Genomic DNA, 12,839 nt, shown 5'->3' on the forward strand with positions numbered 1-12,839 from the left:
TCGACGTGTGTACCGCTGCGACCCAGCTCCAGGCTGCGTCAATAACCACCTCCGCCGCTGCTGACTCCTCTTTGTCGGCTTCCTACCCGGGACTCTAGCCCGGTGTCTGTGCCCGCACCTGCCCGGGAGAGTGCAGCTCCTACTCGGCCAGGCTGCTAACTGAATGACAGCAGCATGGAGAAGTAGCCTCCATGCGCCCAGTATCGGACGTCGGAACCTCCTTTTTGTTTTTGCAGCTTGACAGCTTTTCCTGCAGGTTTTGCATCCAAGTAAGTCATTTGTTTCATTTTATTTTCACAGTACGACGCTTACTTTGTGTCATTGAATCGTCCTGTTTTGCTGCTATAATGTCAGCAGGACACCAGAAGCGATTAACGGATATAATGCTAAGTGACTGCTTGACATATGTTGGAGTTGTGTGGTTTTTATGTAGTTATAACACCAACTTGACACCAGGACAAGTCTTTAGAATTATCTTAGTTTGGCCTAAATGGCCGTCGACTGAATGCTAAATAAGTGTGTGTTGTAGTAGCAGCAGTTAGCATGTGTCGTTAGCCACCTAGCAAATATTAGCATGTGTGTTGTGTTAGCAGCAGTTAGCATGTGTCGTTAGCCACCTAGCAAACATTAGCATGTGTGTTGTGTTAGCAGCAGTTAGCATGTGTATTGTGGTAGCAGCAGTTAGCATGTGTGTTGTGTTAGCAGCAGTTAACATGTTTGTTTTGTTAGCAGCGGTTAGCATATGTCGTTAGCCACCTAGCAAACATTAGCATGTGTGTTGTATTAGCATGTGTGTTGTGTTAGCATGTGTGTTGTGTTAGCATGTGTATTGTGGTAGCAGCAGTTAGCATCTGTGTTGTGGTAGTAGCAGTTAGCATCTGTGTTGTGTTAGCAGCAGTTAACATGTGTGTTGTGTTAGCAGCAGTTAGCATGTGTGTTGTGTTAGCAGCGGTTAGCATGTGTATTGTGTTAGCAGCAGTTAACGTGTGTGTTGTGTTAGCAGCAGTTAGCATGTGTGTTGTGTTAGCAGCAGTTAGCATGTGTCGTTAGCCACCTAGCAAACATTGGCATGCTAGCCGACCCCGTTACCTTCTTTACGTTAACCCTTATTTAGCTTGTTAGCTCGGGGGCTAACTACAGGGCTCCAATTTTACCTTTTTTAAAGGCCTACTGAAATGAGATTCCATCCATCCATCTTCCTCCGCTTATCCGAGGTCGGGTCGCGGGGGCAGCAGCCTAAGCAGGAAAGCCCAGACTTCCCTCTCCCCAGCTACTTCATCCAGCTCTTCCCGGGGAATCCCGTGGTGTTCCCAGGCCAGCTGGGAGACATAGTCTTCCCAACGTGTCCTGGGTCTTCCCCGTGGCCTCCAGCCGGTCGGACGTGCCCGTAACACCTCCCTAGGGAGGCGTTCGGGTGGCATCCTGACCAGATGCCCGAACCACCTCATCTGGCTCCTCTCCATGTGAAGGAGCAGCGGCTTTACTTTGAGTTCCTCCCGGATGACAGAGCTTCTCACCCTATCTCTAAGGGAGAGACCCGCCACCCGGCGGAGGAAACTCATTTGGGCCGCTTGTACCCGTGATCTTATCCTTTCGGTCATGACCCAAAGCTCATGACCATAGGTGAGGATGGGAACGTAGATCGACCGGTAAATTGAGAGCTTTGCCTTCCGGCTCAGCTCCTTCTTCACCACAACGGATCAATACAGCGTCCGCATTACTGAAGACGCCGCACCGATCCGCCTGTTGATCTCACGATCCACTCTTCCCTCACCCGTGAACAAGACTCCGAGGTACTTGAACTCCTCCACTTGGGGCAGGGTCTCCTCCCCAACCCGGAGATGGCACTCCACCCTTTTCCGGGCAAGAACCATGGACTCGGACTTGGAGGTGCTGATTCTCATCCCGGTCGCTTCACACTTTGCTGCGAACCGATCCAGTGAGAGCTGAAGATCCTGGCCAGATGAAACCATCAGGACCACATCATCTGCAAAAAGCAGAGACCTAATCCTGCAGCCACCAAACCAGATCCCCTCAACGCCTTGACTGCGCCTAGAAATTCTGTCCATAAAAGTTATGAACAGAATGGGTGACAAAGGGCAGCCTTGGTGGAGTCCAACCCTCACTGGAAACGTGTCCGACTTCCTGCCGGCAATGCGGACCAAGCTCTGACACTGATCATACAGGGAGCGGACCGCCACAATCAGACAGTCCCATACCCCATACTCTCTGAGCACTCCCCTCAGGACTTCCCGAGGGACACGGTCCAATGCCTTCTCCAAGTCCACAAAGCACATGTAGACTGGTTGGGCAAACTCCCATGCACACTCAAGGACCCTGCCCAGAGTCTAGAGCTGGTCCACAGTTCCACCACCAGGACCAAAACCACACTGTTCCTCCTGAATCCGAGGTTGGACTATCCGGCGTAGCCTCCTCTCCAGTACACCTGGATAAACCTTACCGGGAAGACTGAAATGAGATGTTCTTATTTAAACGGGGATAGCAGCTCCATTCTATGTGTCATACTTCATCATTTTGCGATATTGCCATATTTTTGCTGAAAGGATTTAGTAGAGAACATCCACGATAAAGTTCACAACTTTTGGTGGCTAATAAAAAAGCCTTGCCTGTACCGGAAGTAGCAGACGATGTGCGCGTGACATCACGGGTTGTGGAGCTCCTCACATCTGAACATTGTTTACAATCATGGCCACCAGCAGCGAGAACGATTCGGACCGAGAAAGCGATGATTTCCCCATTAATTTGAGCGAGGATGAAAGATTTGTGGATGAGGAAAGTGAGAGTGTAGGTCTAAGGAAAAAAAAAAATGACAGAGCAGTGGGAGCGATTCAGATGTTATTAGACACATTTACTAGGATAATTCTGCTTATTGTGTTACTGGTGTTTTAGTGAGATTATATGGTCGTACCTGAAAGTTGGAGAGGTGTGGCCACGGGTGTGGTGACCGCCAGTGTCTCTGAGGGAAGCCATGTTTCTCGACGGGGTGAAGTGAAGGCAGTCGGTCGGACCGGGCTGAGATTTATTTTCCCCTCCTCCACTATGGAAGCATTCCACGTTCAGGGGCAGCCGGTCGGAGGAGGCAAGACAGTCCGCAGCTGCCTCTTTGACAGGTGCACGATGAAGGACGCAAGCTCCGCTCATGTCTACGGTAAGAGCCAACTTATTACCACAATTTTCTCACCGAAACCTGCCAATTGACATGTGGTCGGGAACCATGTTCGCTTGACCGCTCTGTTCCATAGTAAAGCTTCACCTTCGGGAATGTAAACAAGGAAACACCGGCTGTGTTTGTGTTGCTAAAGTCAGCTGCAATACACCGCTTCCCACCTACGTCTTTCTTCTTTGACGTCTCCATCATTAATTGAACACATTGCAAAAGATTCAGCAACACAGATGTCCAGAATACTGTGGAATTATGCGATTAAAGCAGACTACGTATAGCTGGGATCGGGCTGGAAAAAAATGTCTGCTACAATCCATGACGTCACGCGCACGTGTCATCATACGTGTCATCATACATGTCATCATACGTGTCATCATACGTGTCATCATACACGTCATCATACGTGTCATCATACATGTCATCATACGTGTCATCACACACGTCATCATACGTGTCATCATACATGTCATCATACGTGTCATCATACTTGTCATCATACGTGTCATCATACTTGTCATCATACATGTCATCATACACGTCATCATACGTGTCATCATACATGTCATCATACGTGTCATCATACGTGTCATCATACGTGTTATCATACACGTCATCATACGTGTCATCATACACGTCATACGTGTCATCATACACGTCATCATACGTGTCATCATACATGTCATCATACATGTCATCATACATCTCATCATACATGTCATCATACGTGTCATCATACATGTCATCATACATGTCATCATACGTGTCATCATACATGTCATCCTACGTGTCATCATACATGTCATCATACGTGTCATCATACGTGTCATCATACGTGTCATCATACGTGTCATCATACGTGTCATCATACGTGTCATCATACGTGTCATCATACATGTCATCATACATGTCATCATACGTGTCATCATACGTGTCATCATACGTGTCATCATACATGTCATCATACGTGTCATCATACGTGTCATCATACATGTCATCATACGTGTCATCATACGTGTCATCATACTTGTCATCATACACGTCATCATACACGTCATCATACGTGTCATCATACGTGTCATCATACACGTCATCATACACGTCATCATACACGTCATCATACGCGTCATACGCGTCATCATACGCGTCATCATACGCGTCATCATACGTGTCATCATACACGTCATCATACACGTCATCATACATGTCATCATACGTGTCATCATACGTGTCATCATACGTGTCATCATACACGTCGTCATACACGTCATCATACACGTCATCATACGTGTCATCATACGTGTCATCATACGTGTCATCATACGTGTCATCATACATGTCATCATACACGTCATCATACATGTCATCATACGTGTCATCATACATGTCATCATACGTGTCATCATACATGTCATCATACATGTCATCATACGTGTCATCATACACGTCATCATACACGTCATCATACATGTCATCATACATGTCATCATACGTGTCATCATACATGTCATCATACGCATCATCATACATGTCATACACATCATCATACGTGTCATCATACACGTCATCATACGTTTCGTCATACGTGTCATCATACATGTCATCATACGTGTCATCATACATGTCATCATACATGTCATCATACGTGTCATCATACACGTCATCATACCGCGACGTTTTAGCATGATACTTCCGCGCAAAATTTAAAATTGTAATTTAGTAAACTAAAGCGGCCATATTGGCATGTGTTGCGATGTTAATATTTCATCACTGATATATAAACTATCAGACTGCGTGGTGGCTAGTAGTGGCTTTCAGTAGGACTTTAATGTTCGTGCAGCCCGTGATTTTTATATGAATGGCGCTTGACAGCGTTGTCTTATTTGGGTCCAAAATGGCTCTTTCAACATTCTGGGTTGCCTACCCCTGCATTAGTGGAAAAGCAGCAAATGAGTGAAAGCGACAGAGACGTTGCCATGGAGACGAGGGTTTTCTTACATGCCTGGCTACAGTCACGCCGTGACACCTGTCCGTCAGTAATAACAGTCCCCGATGACCTGGACCAATTCAAACCCTTATTTGTTTTTTTATTGTTTAATTTGCATTGCCTCACATGATGAACACTACTTATATTTCTATACAACGCTCCGGGAGCCCTCACTTCTTTGTGCTCGCTATCCCGGTATTTTCCCAGCTATTATCGGCCGACCCCCAGCTGTTGGGAGGAAAAGCGAAACCACACACATTGCAGAAATAACAATGTTCTCCATGCTTCGGCTAAATATAAATATGTTCCACAACCCCAAACATGTCTTTTTCAAAGCCTGCAGTGAAGAGAAGGGTTAGTGATGAGCAAAGACAATTCCAGGAAAAGTGGGAGATGCAATATTTCTTCATTGAGCACAGGGCAGCCCGACGTGTCTTATTTGCACAGAGAAAGTTGCGCTGCACAAGGAATACAATTTGAAAAGTCATTATACAACTAAACATGCTGATGAGTATGCAAAAAATTTAAAGAAAACTTTTCTTGTGGCCCAGCCTCACCCAGACTCTGCATCCAGTGGCCCCCAGGTAAATTGCGTTTGAGACCCCTGCTCTAAAGGCTTTGTTGGCCACATGTGTGGACAGCACATTTTAGCTCTTATATCCAAAATTGTGTACACTACTGAATTGGGGTCTTATGGCCACTTATGTGGACACTTATACTGCCATCTGGTGGTGTCTGAAGAGTATTACATACAATGGAATTTGGGGGGGAAAAAGAAGTGTAAAAATAAGAATTAGCATGTCACTAAACATGAAGTGCACGTTTGTTACTTATGGACTAAAAAAGATGATTCTTAGTTTTTATTCTAATTCAGGTCCAATAAGCCCAAATAGCAAAGAGAGGGAAAAAAAAGTGTGTAAACAAACAGCTTGGGCCTTAAGAGTTTAGAGTTTGAGTAGAAATATGTTGTCTGGGAATTAACTATACACAATAAAACATTAACAAAATGATGTGTCAGATGGTTTTTAGACTAGTGTTGTGTTGCAGTGCAAATATTCTCCCGAAATCTAATTGTGATTGTTGTTTATTGTGGTCTCACTATATGGCACAGCTTTATGACAGTGTTGGCGTTGTTTATACCAGTGTTGTTCAAATGGGTTGTACTTGTATAGCACTTTTCTACCTTTTTTTGAAGGGACTCAAAGTGCTTTGAGACTATTTCCACACACACATTCACACACTGATGGCAGGAGCTGCCATGCACAGTGCTCACCAGGACCCATCAGGAGCAAGGGTGAAGTGTCTTTCTCAAGGACACAACAGACGTGAGTAGGATGGTAGAAGGTGGGGATCGAACCAGGAACCCTCAGGTTGCTGGCGCGGCCAGTCTCCCAACTTCGCCACGCCAAATTTCAATTGCGTCTGGTGTGCCGTGGGAGATGATCTCATTTCACCTATTTGGCTTCAAAGTATTTTTTGCAAACCAGTAATCCATCAATCCATCCATTGTCTACGGCTTATCCCTTTCGGGGTCGCAGGGGGTGCTGGAGCCTATTTCAGCTACAATCGGGTGTAAGGCAGCATAGACCCTGCACACAGATAGACAGACAACGGCGTAGACCCTGGACAAGTCACCACCTTATCGCAGGGCCAACACAGACAGACAACATTCACACTCACATTCACATACTAGGGACCATTTAGTGCTGCCAATCAGGTGCATGTCTTTGGAGATGGGAGGGGCCTATCCCCAGGTGCATGTCTTTGGAGGTGGGAGGGGCCTATCCCCAGGTGCATGTCTTTGGAGGTGGGAGGGGCCTATCCCCAGGTGCATCCCCAGGGATAGGTTGATTGGCAACACTAAATGGTCCCTAGTGTCTGAATGTTGTCTGTCTATCTGTGTTGGCCCTGTGATGAGGTGGCGACTTGTCCAGGGTGTACCCCGCCTTCCTCCGGATTGTAGCTGAGATAGGCACCAGCCGCCCCGCAACCCAAAAAGGGAGTAAGCGGTAGAAAATGGATGGATGATGGATGCTTAAACCAAAAATAAGTGAAGGCAATGCAGAACACAACTAAAAGGGAATTGGCTACAAAGTAAACAAAAACAGAATGCTGGACAACAGCAAAGACTTTCTGTGGAGCAAAGACAATTTACATCCAAACAGGATATGACAATCAACAATGTCTCCACAAAGAAGTATAAAAACTACTGAAATATTCTTGATTGCTCAAACAAAGTAGTTGCAACCCGCCTGCGTCCAAAATCCGGCCCGCGGGAATTCCCACGTTAAAGGAAAAACTAATAATTATACATGTATATATATTTGGACCCAAATGGAATATATATATATATATATATATATATTTTTTTTTTTAAATCATTATTATATTTTAAAATCTGTCCTTTCTAATCCAGTTTGTCACTACCTCCTAGCCGCTCAGGCATATCGTCTAAAAATGCATTTTTTGTGATACAGTTTTCAGCATATCCTCCAGCCCTCAATGCAAATACATCATACTTAAATTAAGTATGGAGACTTTATTTTGTCCGCCAAAGAGATGATGTTTTTGCCAGTGTTTGTTTGTCCTCAATCTGTTATGGGTGAATTTTGATGAAATGTTGAGGTAATGTCCATAAGAAAACAAGTACTGTTATCTACTACGAACACACTTCTCCCGGTCGCTTGCTTCCTTCTTTCTTCCCCTTTACGGCACTGCTTGCTTCCTTCTTTCCTCCCCTTTACAGCGTTGCACGCCACTACCTTGCAGGTAGAGGATTATGGGGGATGTAGTTTGTTTTCAGACGGGCCAATGCAAAAGCACCGGACCAAAACTACACTCACCAAGATTTTGTTTGACACGTCACACATTATTGTGAGGAATTTGAAATTTTCACCTACAATATTGTTACATCCCTATTAGTGACAGATCAGTGTGTTTTTTTTTTAAACAATGCAGACTATTTGTGGTCAGTGAGAGCTGTCACGTGTGTAGTTTGCAGCGTGATTAGATTATCAATCATTTCAGCTGCGTGGAGACTTGGACAACAGGCCTTTGTTTGCCTGCAGACAGCTGATTTAAACCCCTTCTGTGTTTTAGGACCTACAGTCATGTGATGTTGTTTTAAAGTGGTCTTCAAGTGTGTAACAGGATCTGTACTGCATCCTTCTCTGTGTCATGTTACCATGGCTGGTCTCCATGGCGACAGAGTTGTCAGGTCCGTGAGGCTACAATACGGTTGAAGGTGTCGTCCACACGGTAACATCATGAACGCTACATTGTGGCCTTGGAACGGCAGCACGCCTTGTTTGTTCTGAGTTAGGTACACTCCCACTTAGCACACACAAAGTCTTGAGCGCGTGCAACAGTTGTGAACATACCCGGAATCTGGACCTGTTGGTCAAGCTGTCTTCACAACGCTGCAAAGTAATACGTGGGCAGAGTCCCAGTGCACCACTTTACTCAACTCTCCTCTCGCCTGCAGACTGAAGGATGAACCACGGCAGCTGCCATGGCCTGCAGCGGTGGTCCTGCTAACCCCGAAACTCTGGAAGGCTTCCATGAGGTCAACCTGACCTCGCCAACCACACCTGACCTGCAGGTGGGTGAAAAGTCGATCCCCGACTCGCATCCAAGCCAAATTCTTTTTTTCTGTTTCCTGCAGAACCAAGCAGAGCAGCGGCCCCCCGCACTCCACAGCACCCCGCCGTCCTCTCTGTACCGCACTCACGCCTTAGGACCGCCCCCAGCTGGCCTCCGCTCTTCCCTGCGGGCCGACCAGCTCCCCACGCAGCCCGTCTACTCCACGCCGCGACACGGCCACAATGGAAGGTAAGGTGCTTGACGTCATGGAGGAGCATGTCAGCTATGATGTAGCGGAACACTCTCCTTTCCGTGGCGACGCTTCACAGCGTGCAAGGCCAGGAGGCGGCGGCGGCGGCGGAGGCCAACTTCCTGTCTGGGGAGGATGGCGAGGAGTGCAGCGTACTGAGCAACAGCCTTTCACGCCTCCGCAGCCCGTCAGTCATGGAGGTGCGCGAGAAAGGATACGAGCGTCTGAAGGAGGAACTCGCCAAGGCCCAGAGGGTAAGACTTACGGCTGTCAGTCAACCTGCGTGTGTTTGTGTGTAAATGTGGAAGTGTGTGTGTGTGTTTTCTTGTCATCGATTATGATTTTGCTCACTGATTCTTTCATTTTCCATGTCTTTGTTGTCGTGTTATGATTTGACCATTGTTGGCTGCCTGTGTGTGTGTGTGTGTGTGTGTGTGTGTGTGTGTGTGTGTGTGTGTGTGTGTGTGCGTGCAAGGAGCTGCAGTTAAAGGATGAGGAGTGTGAGAGGTTGTCAAAAGTGCGAGATCAGCTCGGCCAGGAGCTGGAGGAACTCACCGCCAGCCTCTTCCAGGTCGGTGCGCTTCCTGCCATCCCCTGTACTTCCTTTTTCCTGTTTGCTCAGAGGCATCATGTCACTCTTTGACTGACTGGGGAAAGTCATATGGGATGGGGGCCAAATTTGGTACTTTTATAGTGGCAGACTAAATTAGGTACCAATTCGTATATAATCAAAGGGTAACATATTTCAAAAGTGTAACTAATAATCGATACATCGATTTATATTCCTCAGATTCAACTATATCAGGCGTGTCAAACTTGTTGTCATTGTAGGCCACATCGCAGTTATGATTGGGCCACTTTTAACAGTGAATAATATAGAGTATGAATATAAATGTGTATATATAAAACATGTGACTTTTTAACGTATGCCGCACAAAACCAAATCTTTATAAATCAGAATCAAACTGGCAGCTCAGTCGCCACAATTTTACCGTACTATTTGCAGGGTTTTTGTTTTTTTTACAGCATATGAAATAAAAAAATACATGAAATTATATTAAATGGAATCGAAAAATGGTAATACTGTTTTTGTTACGTAAACATTCATGCATTTTATACTGTAAGATCTACAGTTGTGTTTTAAGTGTATTATTAGGTTAAAGTAGCAATGATTGCCACACACACACACACACACTCACACACACACACACACACACACACACACAAACACTAGGTGTGGCGAAATTATTCTCTGCACCCCCTGGGAGGTGAGGGGAGCAGAGAGCAGCAGCGGTGGCCGCGCCCGGGAATAATTTTTGGTGATTTAACTCCCAATTCCAACCCTTGATGCTGATTACTTATATTCAAACTGTATTTTACTGTGAAAAAATGTTTACTGTAAATTTTTTGTATGATTGGATGACTAGCTTTGAAATTTCAACTCAAAACAGATATTTCAGTATTTATCTTAACATTGTTTTAAAATGTATGATGATATATTTTGTTTTGTTATTATAGATGATTAAAGTGTACATATATGTAATTGTATGCAGTACGTTTATCTTTGTAATACATTTACTAAAAAAAAGATACGGTACTTTATTTACACATTATTTCTTCACTTTAAATGGATGTGGCAGACCAGATCTGGCCCCCGGGCCTTAAGTTTGACATTTGTGAACTATATCAATCTGTGCTTGTCAAGTTTGCCTTTCGGAAGATAAGTATCAATCCAACATCAACACAGAAAACATTGGATTTCAGATTTTTAGACTTTTTCTGAAGTTTACCACTTAACGATAAGGGCGTTAAAGGTTGTTCAGGTCCTGTCTGCCCGTCTGTGGCGTCATCGCCATCAGTCATCAGTTTGGTCACATTAATTCTTACACCCCTAATATTTTGACACCTTTGTTGTACGTGACGTCAAGTCCGGTTGGAGATTTAAACAGCGAACCGGCGTATTCCTATTGTTGAGTTTTCCATGCTAGCAAAACAAGCATGCATGTTTGAAAACACTACACTTTTAAAAATGCTTTCGCTCAATCAAATGTATGAATGCTACTGATTAGCACTAGCTGGTATATGTGGCCATTTCAATGCGTCCAAATTTGGTTATTGGCTAACTGGTAATTGTTACATTGAAAATGATTTTATCATTGAACAATTACTTATCACCACATAAACACACACCAAAGTACAGAATTGAGTGCCGTTGAGAACCGGTACCTGGGAATCGGTGCTGTATCTGTTCTAATGTGAACAGTACACATTCCTAGTTCTCATACAAGTGTTTTCCCACAAGACTGCAATCTACTTGTGGCAGTAATGTTGTGTAACAATCATGGAGAAAACACTGGAACATCTTTTTATTCCTACTGTCCTTACTGAGCTCAGCAGATTGTAAAGAAACCATGACCTAATTTTTACCAACAACTGATTGGTAAGTGGGCACGTTTTTCATAAGTTGTGATCTCTTATTGGTTAGTTGGCGGATTAATCTTGTATTCCGGAAAAAAGCCTGCATGTTAGCCCTCGCACAATTGTTGACCTGCTTCATACTGTAGATCTGTACTTAATTCTTATAAAGCCAGTCCTGCTAGTAGTACTGCATATCTGTACCTAATGCTCTAATATATAATATATATCATATATAATATATATGTATGTATATTATATCATAATATATATGTGTGTGTGTGTGTATATATGTATATACATTACAATATCTATATTTATTATAATATAATAGAGATGTCGGACTGCCGATATTATTGGGCAATAAATGCTTTAAAATGTAATATCGGAAAATATCGGTTTCAAAAAGTAAAATGTATGACTTTTTAAAACGCCGCTGTACGTAGTGGTACAAGGACGTAGGAAGAAGTACGGCACAGTTGCGTCTCCCAGTCATACTTTCCAACCCTCCCGTTTTCCCACGAGACTCCCGAATTTCAGTCCCCCTCTCGAAAATCTCCCAGGGCAACCATTCTCCCGATTTCCACCCAGACAACAATATTGGGGGCGTGCCTCAAAGGCACTGCAACTGCGTGCCGGCCCAGTCACATAATATCTAAGGCTTTTCACACACACAAGTGAATGCAATGCATACTTGGTCAACAGCCATACAGGTCACACTGAGGGTGGCCGTGTAAACAACTTTAACACTGTTACAAATACGCGCCACACTTGGAACCCACACCAAACAAGAATGACAAACACATTTCCGGAGAACATCCGCACCGTACCACAACATAAACACAACAGAACAAAAACCCAGAACTCCTTGCAGCACTAACTCTTCCGGGATGCTACAATATACACCCCGTCCCTGCCCACCTCACCTCCTCATGCTCTCCCAGAGAGAGCATGTCCCAAATTCCAAGTTGCTGTTTTGAAGCATGTTAAAAAAAATAATGCACTTTGTGACTTCAATAATAAATATGGCAGTGCCATGTTGGCATTTGTTTCCATAACCTGAGTTGATTTATTTTGGAAAACCTTGTTACATAGTTTAATGCATCCAGAGGGGCATCACAACAAAATTAAGCATAATAATGCGTTAATTCCACCACTGTATATATCACTATCGGTTGATATCGGAATCGGTAGTTAAGAGTTGGACAATATCGGAATGTCAGATATCGGCAAAAAGCTATTATCGGACATCTCTATAAAATATAATTCATAATAATACTGTCCATAATGCTTAAATGATCCTGGCTAAACAAATCCTGCTTTGTGTTGAGGTATATCTGTATTTAATTCTCAAAGTATCCTGGATGAACACAAATCCTGGTAGTACTGCATATTTGTACTCAGTGCTCAACATATGGCGAGGA

At 44.3% G+C, this 12,839-nt stretch overlaps 1 protein-coding gene across 6 annotated transcripts in view; it reads left to right on the forward strand.

The window, feature by feature from the left end:
• The window catches only part of rab3ip (RAB3A interacting protein (rabin3)), a 27,746-nt gene continuing 14,907 nt past the window's right edge, over positions 1 to 12,839 (forward strand). The window contains exons 1-5 of one of the 6 annotated variants that reach the window (XM_061914343.1): positions 1 to 269; positions 8,653 to 8,769; positions 8,833 to 8,999; positions 9,080 to 9,254; positions 9,476 to 9,571. In XM_061914343.1, the coding sequence (XP_061770327.1) occupies positions 8,680 to 8,769; positions 8,833 to 8,999; positions 9,080 to 9,254; positions 9,476 to 9,571 (528 nt within the window). In that variant the 5' untranslated portion in view covers positions 1 to 269; positions 8,653 to 8,679. Of the gene's footprint in view, positions 270 to 2,805; positions 3,170 to 8,652; positions 9,000 to 9,079; positions 9,255 to 9,475; positions 9,572 to 12,839 lie in introns of those variants that run through there. The other 5 variants (XM_061914345.1, XM_061914344.1, XM_061914341.1 and 2 more) reach the window with 5 other exon arrangements.

This window comes from Nerophis ophidion, linkage group LG10 (assembly GCF_033978795.1).
Source record: "Nerophis ophidion isolate RoL-2023_Sa linkage group LG10, RoL_Noph_v1.0, whole genome shotgun sequence".
In the NCBI taxonomy this organism is placed as follows: Eukaryota; Metazoa; Chordata; class Actinopteri; order Syngnathiformes; family Syngnathidae; genus Nerophis; species Nerophis ophidion.